Genomic DNA, 15,801 nt, shown 5'->3' with positions numbered 1-15,801 from the left:
TGGCTGTTAGGAGGTATTACTGCCTCTATTTTACAGACAAGAAAACTGAGGCTCGGAGAGGTTAAGTCACTTGCCCAAGGACACAGGGCAGGTAAGTGAGAGATCCCTTTCTCTGGGATGCTCCAGCTCACGGTTTGAAGGGGAACAGCTGACCTGGTCAAAACCATCTGCAGTGAGAATGTCGGGGGCCTTGCATACTCTCCAGGGTATGTCTGGGGGATTTTAGCCCTGGGGTGGGGGTCAGGCCCCACAGCCAGTACTTCCCTATCCTGTGCCCATGACCCTGTGACCCTCGTCTCTAAGTCCCTATGATATCACCAACCCCTGGTCAGAGGAATGAGCTTCATGTCCGGCAATGTGGAATTGAAATTAAAGAGGGAAATTGAAAAGGTAAATTGGTCCAAAAAGAAAGAAAGAAAGAAAGAAAAAAAAAACATGCAAAAAATGTAAAATTCAGTGTGCTGAACATGATGCAGGAGCGTTCCCATAGCCTGAAGCTCACTTCAGCCCCAGCCCCACTCCACAGGCGGCGGCCACCAGGCCACACAGGTGCGCTTGCTCAAGGACACTTCGAAGATCAGCAGCCACCTGGGGGGATCTTGTCATGTGAGGGAGGGCCCGTAAAGAGGACCTCCTCCTCTTGGGCCGAGGTCACTTTTCAGCAGGTGACATGACCACCGTGGCTCACGGCCCCACCTGCCCACTTCCAGGGGAAATCCCATACGCCCGAGACGTATGGGTCTCTGTCGGTCTGAGCTGCCATAGCACGGGGGCCTGCACAGGCTGCTTTTCCCAGTGTCCCGCCTGGAGCACAGACAGGAGGTGGCCCCAGCAGTCATAGCCACACATGAATGCCACCCTCCCTGGCCCAGGCATGGTGGAGACTGAACAGGCCACGCTTGCTGGTAAGACCCTCGCCCAACCCCAGAATAGGAGGCCTCCAGGCACCCGCCTAGCATCCCCAACACAAGGCTGGGAACAAAGGGCAGTGCCGAGGGCGAGGACTCGACTTCTTGCTGGGCTAGCAAGCCAAGGTGCTGGGGTTCAAACCTCAACTGCTGCGACCTGCTGCCCTGGAGGGTCACTCCGCACGTCTCCGAGAGGGCAGGTCCGGGGCCACGGCCCCAGAGCTCACCTGGCTCCTGATCTGCCGATGCATCAGGTCTTTCTTCACCTGGAGCGCCTCAAACGCAGCCTTCTGCATCGCGCTCTGCAACACAGACCACTGGTCCTCAGCAGGGGCCATGCCCACACCTTTCCCTGCAGGCCCATCCCGGGGAAAAGCAAAAACTATGTACCAAGCACCTTAACATATGGGTTTTGTTTCTGAGAGAGAGAGAAGATTCTACCTAAAACCTTAAAATGATACTAAGGGCTTACCGCGGGCTGTCCTCTACTTGATGCTCTTCCGGCATCACACCCTGAATTTCCACCACAGCGGACTATGTGGGTGCTTTTACTGCCCCATTTCACAGATGGGGAAAGTGACACTCAGGCATGAACCAGCGGCGCTGGGACACACACCCAGCCTATCCAGCTCCCGAGCCCCACTTAATCACAAGGCAGATGCCTCCTCTGAGAAATAGAGAACTTTCCTCAGACAAGCTCCACAGATACTAAGTCAAACCATTTTAGAACAGAGAGGAAGGAGCAAGGTGGGATGACAAACACAGAGGACAGAGGTGAGGGAAGACGGCAGGCAGCGGCGAGACTCCCACAGGGAGTGGAAAGAGCTCAGCAGGCCGGTGGCTCATGCCTGTAATCCCAGCACTTTGGAGGCTGAGGCAGAAGGATGCTTGAGCCCAGGAGTTTGAGACCAGCCTGGGCAACATAGGGAGACTCTGTCTCTACAACAAATCAAAAAAATTAGCTGGGCGTGGTGGCCCTGTAGTCCCAGCTATGCAGGAGGTGAAGGTAGATCGTTTGAGCCCAGGAGTTTGAGGCTGTAGTGAACTGTTATCACGTCACTTCACTTATCCTGGGCAACAGAGCAGGACTTTGTCTTAAAAAAAAAAAAAAAAAAAAAGGAAAGAAAAGAAAAAGCTAAACAGGCCGGGCACAGTGGCTCACACCTGTAATCCCAGCACTTTGGTGTGGTCACCATCACCTCCTGCCACTTAAGTCCTTCCAGTGGAGCCCTGACACAGGTTGGGGGTGGGAGCCTCCCAGGGAGCAGATGGAGGTGCTTCTGTGGATTTTAGTGACCAGAAGACCATCCCCCGGGTCCCCGCTCAGCCTCTCTCTGCCCCTCACCCTGATCACTATACAGCTCTTTCTATTTGAGATGGAATCTTGCTCTGTCACCCAGGCTGGAGTGCAGTGATGCAATCTCAGCTCACTGCAACCTCTACCACCTGGGTTCAAGTGATTCTCCTGCCTCAGCCTCCTGAGTAGCTGGGACTATACGTGTGAGCCATCACACCTGGCTAATTTTTGTATTATTAGTAGAGATGGGGTTTCACCATATTGACCAAGCTGGTCTTGAACTCCTGACCTCATGATCCGCCTACATCGGCCTCCCAAAGTGCTGGGATTACAGGCATGAGCCACTGCGCCTGGCCAATCACTACACACTTCTATGGTCACAAACCTCTGGGGTCCCACATGCTATCTTGGAAGGGCTCTGTGTGGATCTCTGTGCTCTGCCCTGGCTTCTGGGCCTCCCTCCTGAGCCCCCACCCTCAGGCCCTGGGCGAGGGCTCACCTCCTGCAGGATCTGGCTGATGGCTTTGTTCTGATCCATTTGCTGCCATGACAGAATCTGCTGGAACCGTTCATCCATTTCAGCCATGCTGCCAGAAAGACAGCAAATTCATTCATTCTTGAACGTTTCCTGAGCATCTACTATGTGCCAGGCCCCGCAGAGGAGACCAAGATAATCCATTTCTTCACTGGACCTCACTCATGGAGCACCTGCTGGGAGCCAGGTCTTGGATGGGCACAGACACTGAGTCTATCTGAATCCTGTGGCCTTGAGGGAGGGGGATCAAGTTGGGAGCTGGGAGACACTTCCAGGTCCTCTCAACCAACACTCCACCAGAATACCCTCCACAGCACCCCTGGAAGTGGATGCCTGGCCTCTGCCCAGCCACCTTCATGGGTGCAGAGCTCCTGCTTCCCATGGGTGATGAGCCACTGGAGTGTGACAGAGCTGTCCTTCCTGGGATTCTAACCCTGGTCAAGGAGCAGCACTCAGCCCTCCAGACAAGGCTGGTAATTTGGGCACAAGAACCTGCAGCCTCTTGTATATCTGTGCTGTGCTTTGGTGCCATCTTGGTGTGTTTTTGTTTGTTTGTTTGTTTGTTTTGAGACAGAGTCTCGCTCTGTCATGCAGGCTGGAGTGCAGCCATGCAATCTTGGCTCACTGCAACCTCCACCTCCCGGGTTCAAGCAATTCTCCTGCCTCAGCTGGGATTACAAGTGCCTACCGCCATGCCCAACTAATTTTTTGTATTTTTAGTAGAGGCCGGGATTCGCTACGTTGGCCAGGCTGGTCTCGAACTCCCGACCTCAGGTGATCCACCCACCTCGGCCTCCCAAAGTGCTGGGTTTACAGGCTTGAGCCACCGTGCCCGGCCACCATCTTGGTTTTATTTCATAATAATAGCAATTATTTTTTTCCAGTGAGGCTCCTGCTTCACGACAATAGAGAGTATTTATTGAACCTTTATGCACTAGATATTATGCTTATTAACACTCATCAAATCCTCCACCAACTCTACAGGTAGGTTCTACGATTCATCTGCTAAGAAATTTGAAGCCCAGGGAAGGAGAGACCTGCCTGAGACCTCGTGGTTAGTAAGCAGAAGTGGGGCTTGTATCCAGCTCTGACCCCTGGGCTTGCAACTCCTAAGCACAGCGGCATACAGCAGGAAAGGGGCTAGAAATTCCCACATCTGCAGGGACCCAGGGGAGGCTGGCACAGTTCAGGTACCCTGGAAGGTGGTAGCTGTGCCAGTCACCTACATGGGAGGAGAAACAGGGCATCCGGGGCTGCTGTCCTGTCCGTTTGGGGCTCCTGAGCACTGACTGAGTTTTCCCCATTGGCTCTGCTGGACACCTGTGGAACCTTGAACAAACCCACAGTGCCACAGTGAGCACAGGGAGCCCCAATCCATAGTGGCCATGGCAGGAAAGCAACCCCTTCACTTATCCCTCCGGGGCATCCCACCCCTAACCTCAGGGGTCCTTGGAGACAGACTGACGGGTGCACCACAATCAAGAGCACATCCCACCCCTCTGCAGGGCTCAAATCCAGGCTCCGCCATCTGCTGGCTGTACTTCCTTGGGTGTGTTATACAGTTGCTCAGAACCTGAGTTGCGATCGCAAAATGGGGCTAATAACAACACAGTCCCTCCTAGAATCAATCCGAGAATGCGGTTCATCACTTAGCCTAGTGCCTGCCACGCAGGGAGCACACAAGAGATGGGAGTGACTGCTAGCACTTTCTCACAGCCCGGCGCTGAATCGTAGGTCCGGCCGGAAACTCAGGAACAGCAGCCATCACTTGCACCTGATGGCACAGGGGAGGCTGGGGTGGCCCAGGGCGGGAGGTTTAGCGTCCAGCTCTCACCCCATGGTCCTGGGCCCCTAGCCGGCTCCCCCAGCTCCCTCACCTGGGGCTCCTCTTCCTTACCTTACCTGGAACAGGCCTGCTGGGCCAAGTTCTGCCTCTGAGATTCGTAGGCCATCTGCATGAGCCGGTTCTTACAGCGCTCGGTCAGCATCTGCTGCATGGCGGCTGCGGGAACATGGGGTGGGGACAGCCTCAGCGGGGCGCTGCTCCTGGGGCGCCTGGGCAGGGATGCAGCAGGGATTTTCACGGGAACTGAGGAACAGGCCTTGAGGCTTCACCTGGTTACCTACCCGAGAGTCACCTTAAAAAACCCTTTGTTCTGTTTAATTATAAAAGCAACTTATGCTTGGAAGGCTAATTGTAAAGCACTGAATAACACATACAAAAAACCTTCTGTGATCTTGTCACCCAGAAATATTATTCCATTTTGATATATATTTTTCTAGTCAATCTTTACGCATATTTATGAATTTAAAAAAATTAAAATAGGCCAGGCACGGGGGCTCATGCCTGTAATCCCAGCACTTTGGGAGGCTGCAGCAGGTGGATCACTTGAGATTAGGAGTTCAAGACAAGCCTGGCCAACGTGGCAAAACCCCATCTCTACTAAAAATACAAAAATTAGCCAGGAGTGGTGGTGTGCGTCTGTGATCCTGGCTACTCAGAGGCGGAGGCAAGAACAGCTTGAACCTGAGAGGCAGAGGTTGCAGTGAGCCAAGATCACACCACTGTACTCTAGCCTGGGCGTCAGAGCGAGACATTGTCTCAAAACATAAATAAAATAAAATAAAATAAAATAAAGCGATTAAGATGGTAAATTTCACATTATGCATATTTTAAAATAAAAAAATGAAAATGACATCCCACTTCCCACTTTTTGTGAACACTCCTCATAACACGCTAATGGGATGCTAATACGGTGCAGTGCCGCAGCACACGGATCGCCCACATTTATTTAAGTATCCTCTATCTGGGGGCATTTGGACTTTTGTTTGTTTTTTTTTTTTTTGAGAAAGGGTCTTGCTATGTTACCCAGGCTGGAGTGCAGTAGTGTGATCACAGCTTACTGCAGCCTTGAACTCCTGGGCTCATGTGATCTTCCAGCCTCAGCTTCCTAAAACACTGGGATTACAGGCATGAGCCCCCCGCAACGCCTGGCCCATTTCCTCCATTGTATAGCTAAGAAAACTGAGGCTTGGAAAAGTTGGGGAGCAGTAATGTCCCTAAAATCACATGGCGGGTGTCTGAACTGGGACTCTGAATCCACATCTAGGCTGACCCCACAGCCTGTGCTCCATAGTGGGATTTGACCACCCCTCTTGAGGGCTAACACTCAGCACCCTCCATGCATGGCCAACAGAGGAAGGGCCATCCACCCTGCCAGACCAGCCAGCAGGCAGTGTGCTCACAAGCTCCCCATTCCACAACTTACAGGCAACCTCACGTCGCCGTAGGTTCTCAGTCTCCTCCTGGGTTATGGACATCAACTGTTCCATTCTTATTCTAGAAGAAAATCCATCCATTCTTTCAGCAAATTTAACATTTCCAACAGGGAATCCCAGCAGATGAGCACCATCTCCTCCAGGAAGGCCTCCTTGATTTGCCAACCTAGACCTGGATGGGCTCTCTGGATGCCTACCGCATCACATACAACCCTTGGGGCCCAGTTCACCTTTAGCCTACAGTTTGAGTATCTTGTGTAAAAAGGTGGACACTCCCTTAGAAAATGAGCAAAAGAAGTAAATAGCCAATGTTGAAATTCAAGTGATCAATAAACATCTGGAAAGATGTGTAACATTACTGGTTACTAAAGAAAGTAAAATCTTTTCATTTACTAGTTGGTTATTAAGAAAACTGGTAATTGCTGGTAATGGTGACGGTGGTGGAGAAATGGGCACTTTCCTACACTGCTGAGAGGAGTGTAAACCAGCAGAATGTTTTTTGGAAGGTAAGTAGGCACCTAGCAAAATGTCCTTTAAATATTTCCTTCACAAATAATCACATGGCCAGGTGCGGAGGCTCACACCTGTAATCCCAGCACTTTGGGAGGCCGAGGTCGGGGGGGATCATTGAGGTTAGGAGTTTGAGACCAGCCTGGCCGACATGGTGAAACCCCGTCTCTATTAAAAATACAAAAATCAGTACGCCTGTAGTCCCAGCTTCTCGGGATGCTGAGGCAGGAGAATCACTTGAACCTGGGAGGTGGAGGTTGCAGTGAGCCGAGATTGCACCACTGCACTCTAGCCTGGGTGACAGAGTGAGACTCCATCTCAAAAAAAAAAAAAAAAAAAAAAAAAAAAAAGATACATTGTTTTCCTTTAATGAGGAATATTATTCAATAAGACATTTAGTGGCTGCAAGTTACTCCTCTGTACATCATTTATGTAACTAAATAATTTTCCCAGAAATGTGGTTTTCTGATTTTTTTTTTTTTTTTTTTTTTTTTTTGTCGCTGGAACCAAAGGCCCCTGCCACCACTCCTGGCTAAGTTTTGATTTTTAGTAGACACAGGGTTTCGCCATGTTGGCCAGGCTGGTCTCCAACTCCTGACCTCAAGTGATCCACCCACCTTGGCCTCCCAAAGCATTGGGATTACTGGCGTGAGCCACTGTGCCTGGCCTGAAATTTTTATACTAGGAATAGAGTTCAACGTTATATATGTAGCCTTATTCATGTCTGAGTGTTTCTCAGGAGTGTACATATGTTTTAACGAGCTTGAAGGCAATGATTCTTTGTAATTAAACATCCTCTAAGGAAGTGAATCTCCAGCCGGGCGCGGTGGCTCACGCCTGTAATCCCAGCACTTTGGGAGGCCAAGGCGGGTGGATCACGAGGTCAAGAGATCGAGACCATCCTGGTCAACATGGTGAAACCCCGTCTCTACTAAAAATACAAAAAATTAGCTGGGCATGGTGGCGCGTGCCTGTAATCCCAGCTATTCAGGAGACTGAGGCAGGAGAATTGCCTGAACCCAGGAGGCGGAGGTTGCGGTGAGCCGAGATCGCGCCATTGCACTCCAGCCTGGGTAACAAGAGCTAAACTCCGTCTCAAAAAAAAAAAAAAAAAAAAAAAAAAAAAAAAAAAAAAAAAAGGAAGTGAATCTCCTTATATAGCTTTAGGGAAACATCCTGGCATAATTCTCTGAAGAATCACAAGACACTCTCTCCATAAGGCTGCCCTCCCCTGAAAGAACATTTACCTTTCATTTTCCAGCGATTTCAAAATCTCGGAACTCTTCTTTTGTCTGTGGAGAAAATCATAAAAGGTCCCAGCAGTCACGAGCAGGCCTGTTTCCAGCATCACCGCACTAGCTGTGCAGAGGGGCTTCGGAACTGGGCTGGGGGCACCTTAGCTCCACCACCTAGGAGCTCTGGGTTCTTAGCCAGTTACAGAAACCACTCAAGTCCCACGTTTCCTCACCTATGAAATTAGAAGAATAAAAAAAAACTCAGCTGGGCACAGTGGCTTAAATCTGTCATCTTGTCACTTTGGGAGGCTGAAGCGGATGGATCCCTTGAGGCCAGGGGTCGAGACCAGCCTGGTCAACATGGATAAATCCTGTCTCTACAAAAATTAGCCAGGCGTGGCGGTACAAGCCTGTAGTCCCAGCTCCTCGGGAGTCTGAGGCAAGAGAATTACTTGAACTCAGGAGGCGGAGGCTGTCGTGAGCCAAGATTACACCACTACACTCCAACCTGGGTGACAGAGAGAGACTCTGTCTCAAGCAAAGCAAAGCAAAGCAAAAGAAAACAAAACAAAACCAACCCAGCTTCTTGGTGCATTTGTAAAGAGTAAATGAGGAAATAGACGTAACAAGCTTGGCACATAAGAAGCATCCAACAAGTGACCGGTTTCCTGAACTCATGAAGGTACTTGGAAACTGACAGGTGATGGAAGAACAAGTGATTCAAGGTTAGAAAAAGGAGGCCTGGAAGTAGCAAGGCATGTGGCTAGAGCCTGTTTCTGGAATCTTCCTGCAATGGACGCCCTCAGTAGACTTCTCAGGTTTCTTGAGATCTCTCTGACACCACTTCTCCCCAGTCCCATCAAGATCTGCTCTTAGTAGCTCCTACCTTGCACAGGGTTTGTTAAGGCAAATCTCACTATAGGTAAATAGCTGACCTCAGTGCAACAGGTAATGTCGAAGCCAAAACATTGGAGCAGGATGTGACCCCAGCTATCTTATCAAACCCACTCACTTAATAGATGGGCAGCTTGGGGCTCAGCGGGGAAACACTTGCTCGAGGCCACAGGTCCAGTCTGTAGCAGTTTCACGACAAGAAACCAGACTTTGTAACGCCTGTGTCAGATGCTTTTCTCTGTACACTGGTGCCAATTGAAGTGCCCAGACTGGATCCTGACAGGGATAGGCCTGGGGCAGGAGCAGAGGTGGTGAGGGAGAAACGCGCTCCTCCCACTCCTCAGGGGACTGCACAGGGGGAGGGGGGAAAGCTCTGGGGTGGGGCTGAGGACCAGAGCCCAACCTCTGATTCTCCTGCAGCAGCATCTGGATCCGGCTGGAGATGTTCTGCTCCGTCTGCTTCAGCTGCTCCTGCAGCCGCTGCCGCTCTGCGTCAAGGTGGCGCTGGCGCTCACTCAGGCCCTGCTCCAGTCGGAACTGCTCCTGCAGCAGGGGGCAGGGGTCCTGAGCCCCTGGGACCCCATCAGACGCCCCAAGGGGTGCTGACTGGGGTTAGGAGGCTGCTTTCCCACCCTGCCTTGCCAGTCCTTTCTCTGTGACCTTAGGCCAGCTCCTCCCACTAAGTCTCAGAGTGTCCAAGTGCATATGGGAAGGCTGGGCTAGGTGATCTATAAAGGCCATCCCAGATGCTAGGGGAATGGAAGGAAGTGACAGCTTCATCCCACTGCCTTTCCATATCCCAGGGGCCTCGGCCAGAGACAGGAGGCCACTGGCTGGGGGATGCAGCCAGGCCGGGCCCCAGCAGACGGCTCACAAACCTCCTTGACCGTCTGGAGGATCTCGTCCTTCTGGCTGCTGCTCTGCTGAAGGAGCTGGGCATGCTCCCGCTGCCCCAGTTCCAGGCGCCGTTCAAACTCGAGTTTCTCCAGCATCTTCTGTTCCTACAAGACACAGATCCTTAGTGACTGTCAGCACAGGCCCTGGGGGAGTTAGGACATAGAAGTGGGGGGAATTGGCCAGGTGCGGTGATTCACGCCTGTAATCCTAGTACTTTGGAAGGCCGAGGTGGGTGGATCACCTGAGGTCAGGGGTTTGAAACCATCCTGGCCAACATGGAGAAACCCCGTCTCTATTAAAAACACAAAGTTAACCAGGCACGGTGGTGCATGCCTGTACTCCCAGCTACTTGGGAGGCTGAGTCAGGAGAATCGCTTGAATCTGAGAGGTGGAGGTTGCAGTGAGCCGAAATCACACCACTGCACTCCAGCACTCCAGCCTCAGCAACAAGAGTGAAACTCCATCTTAAAAAAAAAAAAAAAAGAAGTGGACAGAATCAACCCCTCAACACTGATGGTGCAGGCTGCAGGTCTCCAGGCTGAGCAACCCCCACTCCCCTCCTTCCGGGGCCCAACTGAAATAAAACAAGCTGTTCACAGGCAGAGGCTGGTGGTTTAGAGCCCGGTGCTGGGCTCAACCCTGAGCCTCAGTCTCTGCGCCTGTCACACGGATGCTTTACCACCCACTGGAGGCACGTGAGGATGCGGCAGACCGTGCTTGTAGGAGGAAGGCATTACTGTGACCTCTAATTCTGAGCTGGGAAGAAGTCATTTTCTTAAATATTTTGAGTTGAGATCTTTAATGAGAAAAGAGTGACAGAAGAGTAAAGGCGTTTTCTTACCTTCCTCTTCTCATAGTCTGAGAACCTGTTCTGGGAGGGAAGAAAGACAGTGGTCAAGAGAGGGTGGCAGCAGTGGTTCTCACTGGCATGGGCCCCAGGAACCCTGGGCGGCCTGACGTTATACTAACTCTGGCCCATCCCAGACCACTGCCTCAGAAAGGCGCGGTGGGGAGATGAGGGGATCGGTATTGATCAAGGGCACCAGGCGGTTCCAGTGGACAGCCGGTTAGAACCCCTGGGCTGCCACTGTGTGCGTGGCACCATAGCAGCGAGCTCTTCGAGACAGTTCTGGGATCCAGCACTGAGCAGGGATGGTAGTCTCAAGAGCAGAGCAGGAAAAGGGATATGTGATGCCCATGGATGTCTGCGTAACACACCTACAGCACCCAGCTCCAGTCCACCAAAATACTCACAATGCACAAAGATGTCGGTACAACTTCCTGCAGAATTATTCAAAAAAGCAAAAACACAGGAAATAACATATATCAACATCTATCTGTAAGTCATGGTGCATCTATTCAGTGGACCATTACACAACTGTGAGCAGGGCAAATGTGTGTGATCCCTCATGTGTAGCATGATTCTGCTTTTACAAAAACATCATCAAGAAAACTCAACTCTGAGCATATGTGTGTAGATATTGAGTCAAAGGAAGGATAGTCATTGATCAGTCAATGATAACTATCTCCAGGCAATGGGAGTGCACGGTGGCAAGGCTGACATTCACTTAGTGTTTAATTGTCTGTATTGTTTAAATTTATAACAAGGAGCAGGAATTACTTCTGTAATTAAACATCAATATACACAAGTTATTTTAATTTTTTTGAAATGGAGCCTCACTCTGTCACCCATGCAGGAGTACAGTGGCATGATCTCAGCTCACTGCAGCCTTGACCTCCTGGGATCTAGTGATCCTCCCACCTCAGCCTCCTAAGTAGCTGAGACTATAGGTGCGAACCACCAGGACTGGCTAATTTTCTGTATTTTTGGTAGAGACAAGGTCTTGCTATGTTACCCAGGATAGTCTTGAACTCCCGAGCTCAAGCATCCGCCCGACTCAGCCTCCCAGAGTGCTGGGATTGCAGGCATAAGCCACTGAGCCCAGCAGACAAGAACTTTTTGAATGGTCCTTCTATTACTTTTCTTGCTCTGAGAACAGGATCAGTCTCTGAATTATAAAAGCAGCATCCTATAAATAGGATTTGTCCAATGCCAATGGTAGGAATGTAATTTTTTAATTAATCTTCAATTATACAGATAACATCTGAATATATTCATTTTGTAAAAGTTTGAAACATGGCACAAAAAAAACTAAAGTACCTCTGACCACTCCAGCCTGACCCTGGTTCCCCTCCCATCCCACACCTCCTGTCAGGTGTAGCTATCAATATCAGGCCCAAGGCCATGCATCTGTACATATATAATTTGTGCCTTGGGGAAAGAAATATATTTGTACGTGTGTGCATATATAAGTATATTTTTTAATCAAGGAATAATCTATGTGCTGTAATTCGTCCAATGTTAGTGAACAATTGTATGAATCTTTATATATGCATAGAATTCTGTAACCTCTAAACACAATCAAGATAGAAAACAATTCTGGCCAGGTGCAGTGGCTCATGCCTGTAATCCCAGCACTTTGGGAGGCTGAGGCAGGCAGATCACTTGAGGTCAAGAGCTCGGGATCAGCCTGGCCAATACAGTGAAACCCCATCTCTACTAAAAAAAAATACAAAAACTAGCCAGTCATGGTGGCAGGGGCCTGTAGTCCCAGCTACTTAGGAGGCTAAGGCAGGAGAATTGCTTCAACCTGAGAGGTCGAGGTTGCAGTGAGCTGAGATTGTGCCACTGCACTCCAGTCTGGGCAACAGAGTGAGACTGTTTTGAGACTGTCTCAAAACAAAAACAAAACAAAAAAACATTTAAAAATGTCAACTTTGCTGGTAATCAGAGGACAGGTATGTAAGTTAAAATGACAATGAAATACCATTTCCTTCCTGAGATTGGCACACATTTTGGCATGGCAATTTCTGTTGGCCAGAGTGTGGGACAACAGGTATCTTAACAAACTGCTCTTGGGAGTGAAAATTGATATCACCACTTTGGAGGATAACTTGACAGTAGATGTCCCCCCAAAAAGTTTTTTTTAATTTGAGATGGAATCTTGCTCTATCTCCCAGGCTGGAGTGCAGTGGTGTGATCTCAGCTCACTGCAACCTCTGCCTCCCAGGTTCAAGTGATTCTCCTGCCTCAACCTCCCAAGTAGGTGGCATGCACTACCATGCCTGGCTAATTTTGTACCTTTAGTAGGGACAGGTTTTTACCATGTTGACCAGGCTGGTCATGAATTCCTGACCTCAAATGATCCTCTCACCTTGGCCTCTCAAAGTGCTGGGATTACAGGTGTGAGCCACCGCGCCTGGCCTTAGCCTCCCGAGTAGCTGGACTAACAGGTACCCACCACCATGCATGGCATTTTTTTAGTAGAGATGGGGTTTCACTGTGTTGGCCAGAGTCTCGCTCTGTTTCCCAGGCTGGAATGCAGTGGCGCAATCTTAGCTCACTGCAACCTCTGCCTCTTGGGTTCAAGTGATTCTTGTGCCCCAGTTCCTGAGTAGCTGGGATTACTGGTGCATGCCACCATGGCTGGCTAACTTTTGCATTTTCAGTAGAGACAGGGTTGTGCTATGTTGACCAGGCTGGTCTCAAACTCCTGGCCTCAAGTGATCCACCTGCTTTGGCCTCCCAATATTTTTTCTACTGGGATGGTTTTCTTCTTATTGCTTTGAAAGAGTTCTTCCTATGCTCAGTCTACGAATCCTTTAGCACGTGTGTGTATTGGTATTGCAAATATTTCCTGAGAACATAAACTGGCACCATTTCCCACACAGCCTTCTCCTTCCTCTAATTCTTGCTGAACTGTCAAAAATAAATAAATAAATAAAATCCCAAATGCATTCCCAGCAGCAGTGGAAAACAGGAAAGGGTGGCATCTAGGAACCAGAGATTAAGAAAGAGTCACTGGAAGATATGAAGACAAATGTCCGGCAGCTGGCACTCCCACCTGGTGATGGCTTCCCCATCTACCAGCCAGCCGAGGACCCTGGATCGTGAGCCTTGGGGATGGGGCAGAGGGTGCACCCAGGCTAATGTGGCAAACCCTTTGAGCCTCCTCCTCTGTGTCATCCTGTGTTAGCTCACTGCCAGGACCTGATGGGGCCAGCCTATCACTGGTGTTAACACATGTGCCTTTCTGACTCCTTCGCTAGACCCAGAGCATGGGGAGGGGGTGTGTCCTGGACAGTGAGTGGCATTTGGTCCAGAAGTATTTGCTGAGAGATAACAATGGACATTACAGACACAATCCTTATTCTTTCACCAAGGCTCATGACGGGGAGACAGACATTAGATCATTTCCTGTACACCTCTTCATCAATTTAGCGCTGTAATGAGTGCTACCAAGGAACTGTGCAGGGTACTCTGAGAACATACAATAGGAGACCTGACCTGGGCTGGAGCTTCTCAGAGGATATAAGTTTAAACTGAGAACTGAAGGAGGCTGAGTACAGTGGCTCACACCTATAATCCCAGCACTTTGGGAGGCTGAGGCGGGAGGATCAGTTGAGCCTGGGAAGTTGAGGCTGCACTGAGCTATGATCGCACCACTGTACTCCAGCCTGGGCGACAGAGCGAGACCGTCCCAAATAAAGAAAAAAAAAGAAGAGGATAAGACAAGCGAGTGGGGATACTCCAGACAGACGGAGCAGCTTGTTCAAAGGCCTTGATGAGGGAAGGATGGTGGTTAGTTCAGGAAACAGAGCAGCAGGGGACAGCTTGTGGTTGGCAAGCTGGTGGGGTGAGGCAGCCACAGCAGGCCTTGAAAAAGTAGTTCAGCTCGTTGGGAGGCCAGTTCTAGTTCCATGGAAGAATCCGGAAGCTACAGCTCTGAACCAGCCCCTTCCATTCCCAGCTCCCTCAACACACACACACACACACACACACACGCATGCGTGCAGCAGGCTGGCTTGTCTTACCTGCCACTCTACTTCCTCCCTTGAGACTCTGTCCGTGGGCCCATCAGGGCTGTCCCGAGAGTTGGTTCCATCTTGCTCCAGAACTGGCAGCAGGTACTGAGAAGGAGGGTAGTATTCTAGCCCTGACTCTGTAAGAGATGGGACACAAGCTGACCAGGAGGGAGGAGACAGCCGAGGTACCCAGATACACTTCCTCCTACCGCTGGGGCACCCTGCCTCACCCCGACTCAGCCACTGTTCTCCTCTTCCCTAGCCTGGGCACCCCGTGTTTTTCACCAGTCCTAGCCCTGGGCCTGGAATGTAGCAGGTGCTCTGTAAATGTCAGTGGAGTGAGTCAGTGGGTGCCAAGTACGCCTTCCACCTCTTTACCACCCAAGGGAGAATGAGGCGATGAAAAAGGCTGAGATAAGAAATGAAACCTGAGTCCTAACAAAGAGAAAGTTTTTCATCTTTTTAATTTATTTATTTACTTACTTATTTTGAGACAGAGTTTCGCTCTATCGCCCAGACTGCAGTGCAATGGTGCAATTTCAGTTCACTGCAACCTCTGCCTCCTGAGTTCAAGCTGCCTCAGTGCCCGGAGTAGCTGAGATTACAGATCCCGCCACCACGCCCAGCTAATTTTTGTATTTTTAGTAGAGACAGGGTTTCACCATGTTGGCCAGGATGGTATTGTACTGTTGATCTTAGGTGATCCACCTGCCTTGGCCTCCCAAAGTGCTGGGATTACAGGCAACAGCCACTGCACTGGCCAAAATCTTTTTTTTTTTTTTTTTTTAACACAAGGTCTCAGTCTGTCACCCAGGCTGGAGGGCAGTGGCGAGATTTTGGCTCACTGCAATCTCCGCCTCTTGGGCTCAAGTGATCTTTCCACCTAAGCCCCCCGAGCAGTTGGTACTATAGGCGTGTGTCACCATGCTGGGCTAATTTTTGCATTTTTTGTAGAGATGAGGTTTGCCATGTTGCCCATGTTTAACTCCTGGGCTCAAGCAATCCACCCGCCTTGGCCTCCCAAAATGTTGGGATTACAGGCATGAGCCACCTTGTCCAGCCCCAAAATCTTTTTAAAGAAAATAAAGGAGGCCGGGCGCGGTGGCTCAAGCCTGTAATCCCAGCACTGTGGGAGGCCGAGGCGGGTGGATCACGAGGTCAAGAGATCAAGACCATCCTGGTCAACACGGTGAAACCCCGTCTCTACTAAAAAAAACTACAAAAAATTAGCTGGGCATGGTGGTGCGTGCCTGTAATCCCAGCTACTCAGGAGGTTGAGGCAGGAGAATTGCCTGAACCCGGGAGGCGGAGGTTGCGGTGAGCCGAGATTGCGCCGTTGCACTCCAGCCTGGGTAACAACAGTGAAACTCCGTCTCAAAA

At 50.2% G+C, this 15,801-nt stretch overlaps 1 protein-coding gene across 7 annotated transcripts in view; it reads right to left on the bottom strand.

The window, feature by feature from the left end:
• LRSAM1 (leucine rich repeat and sterile alpha motif containing 1) overlaps nt 1–15,801 on the bottom strand; it is a 50,850-nt gene that overhangs the window by 13,145 nt on the left and 21,904 nt on the right. For 6 of the 7 annotated variants that reach the window (XM_032257299.1, XM_032257302.1, XM_032257301.1 and 3 more), the window contains 9 exons: nt 14,431–14,558; nt 10,397–10,426; nt 9,537–9,659; nt 9,062–9,201; nt 7,777–7,821; nt 6,010–6,080; nt 4,643–4,742; nt 2,705–2,792; nt 1,136–1,210 (listed from right to left, as the gene is read on the bottom strand). In XM_032257299.1, the coding sequence (XP_032113190.1) occupies nt 1,136–1,210; nt 2,705–2,792; nt 4,643–4,742; nt 6,010–6,080; nt 7,777–7,821; nt 9,062–9,201; nt 9,537–9,659; nt 10,397–10,426; nt 14,431–14,558 (800 nt within the window). The remainder of the gene's footprint in view (nt 1–1,135; nt 1,211–2,704; nt 2,793–4,642; nt 4,743–6,009; nt 6,081–7,776; nt 7,822–9,061; nt 9,202–9,536; nt 9,660–10,396; nt 10,427–14,430; nt 14,559–15,801) is intronic. The other variant, XM_032257300.1, reaches the window with a different exon arrangement.

Source organism: Sapajus apella, unplaced genomic scaffold (genome assembly GCF_009761245.1).
Source record: "Sapajus apella isolate SASKATOON/1434 unplaced genomic scaffold, GSC_monkey_1.0 scaffold97, whole genome shotgun sequence".
Taxonomy (NCBI): Eukaryota; Metazoa; Chordata; class Mammalia; order Primates; family Cebidae; genus Sapajus; species Sapajus apella.
The sequence above is the reverse complement of the archived record's forward strand: the minus strand, read 5'-3'. Positions and strand labels throughout refer to the sequence as shown.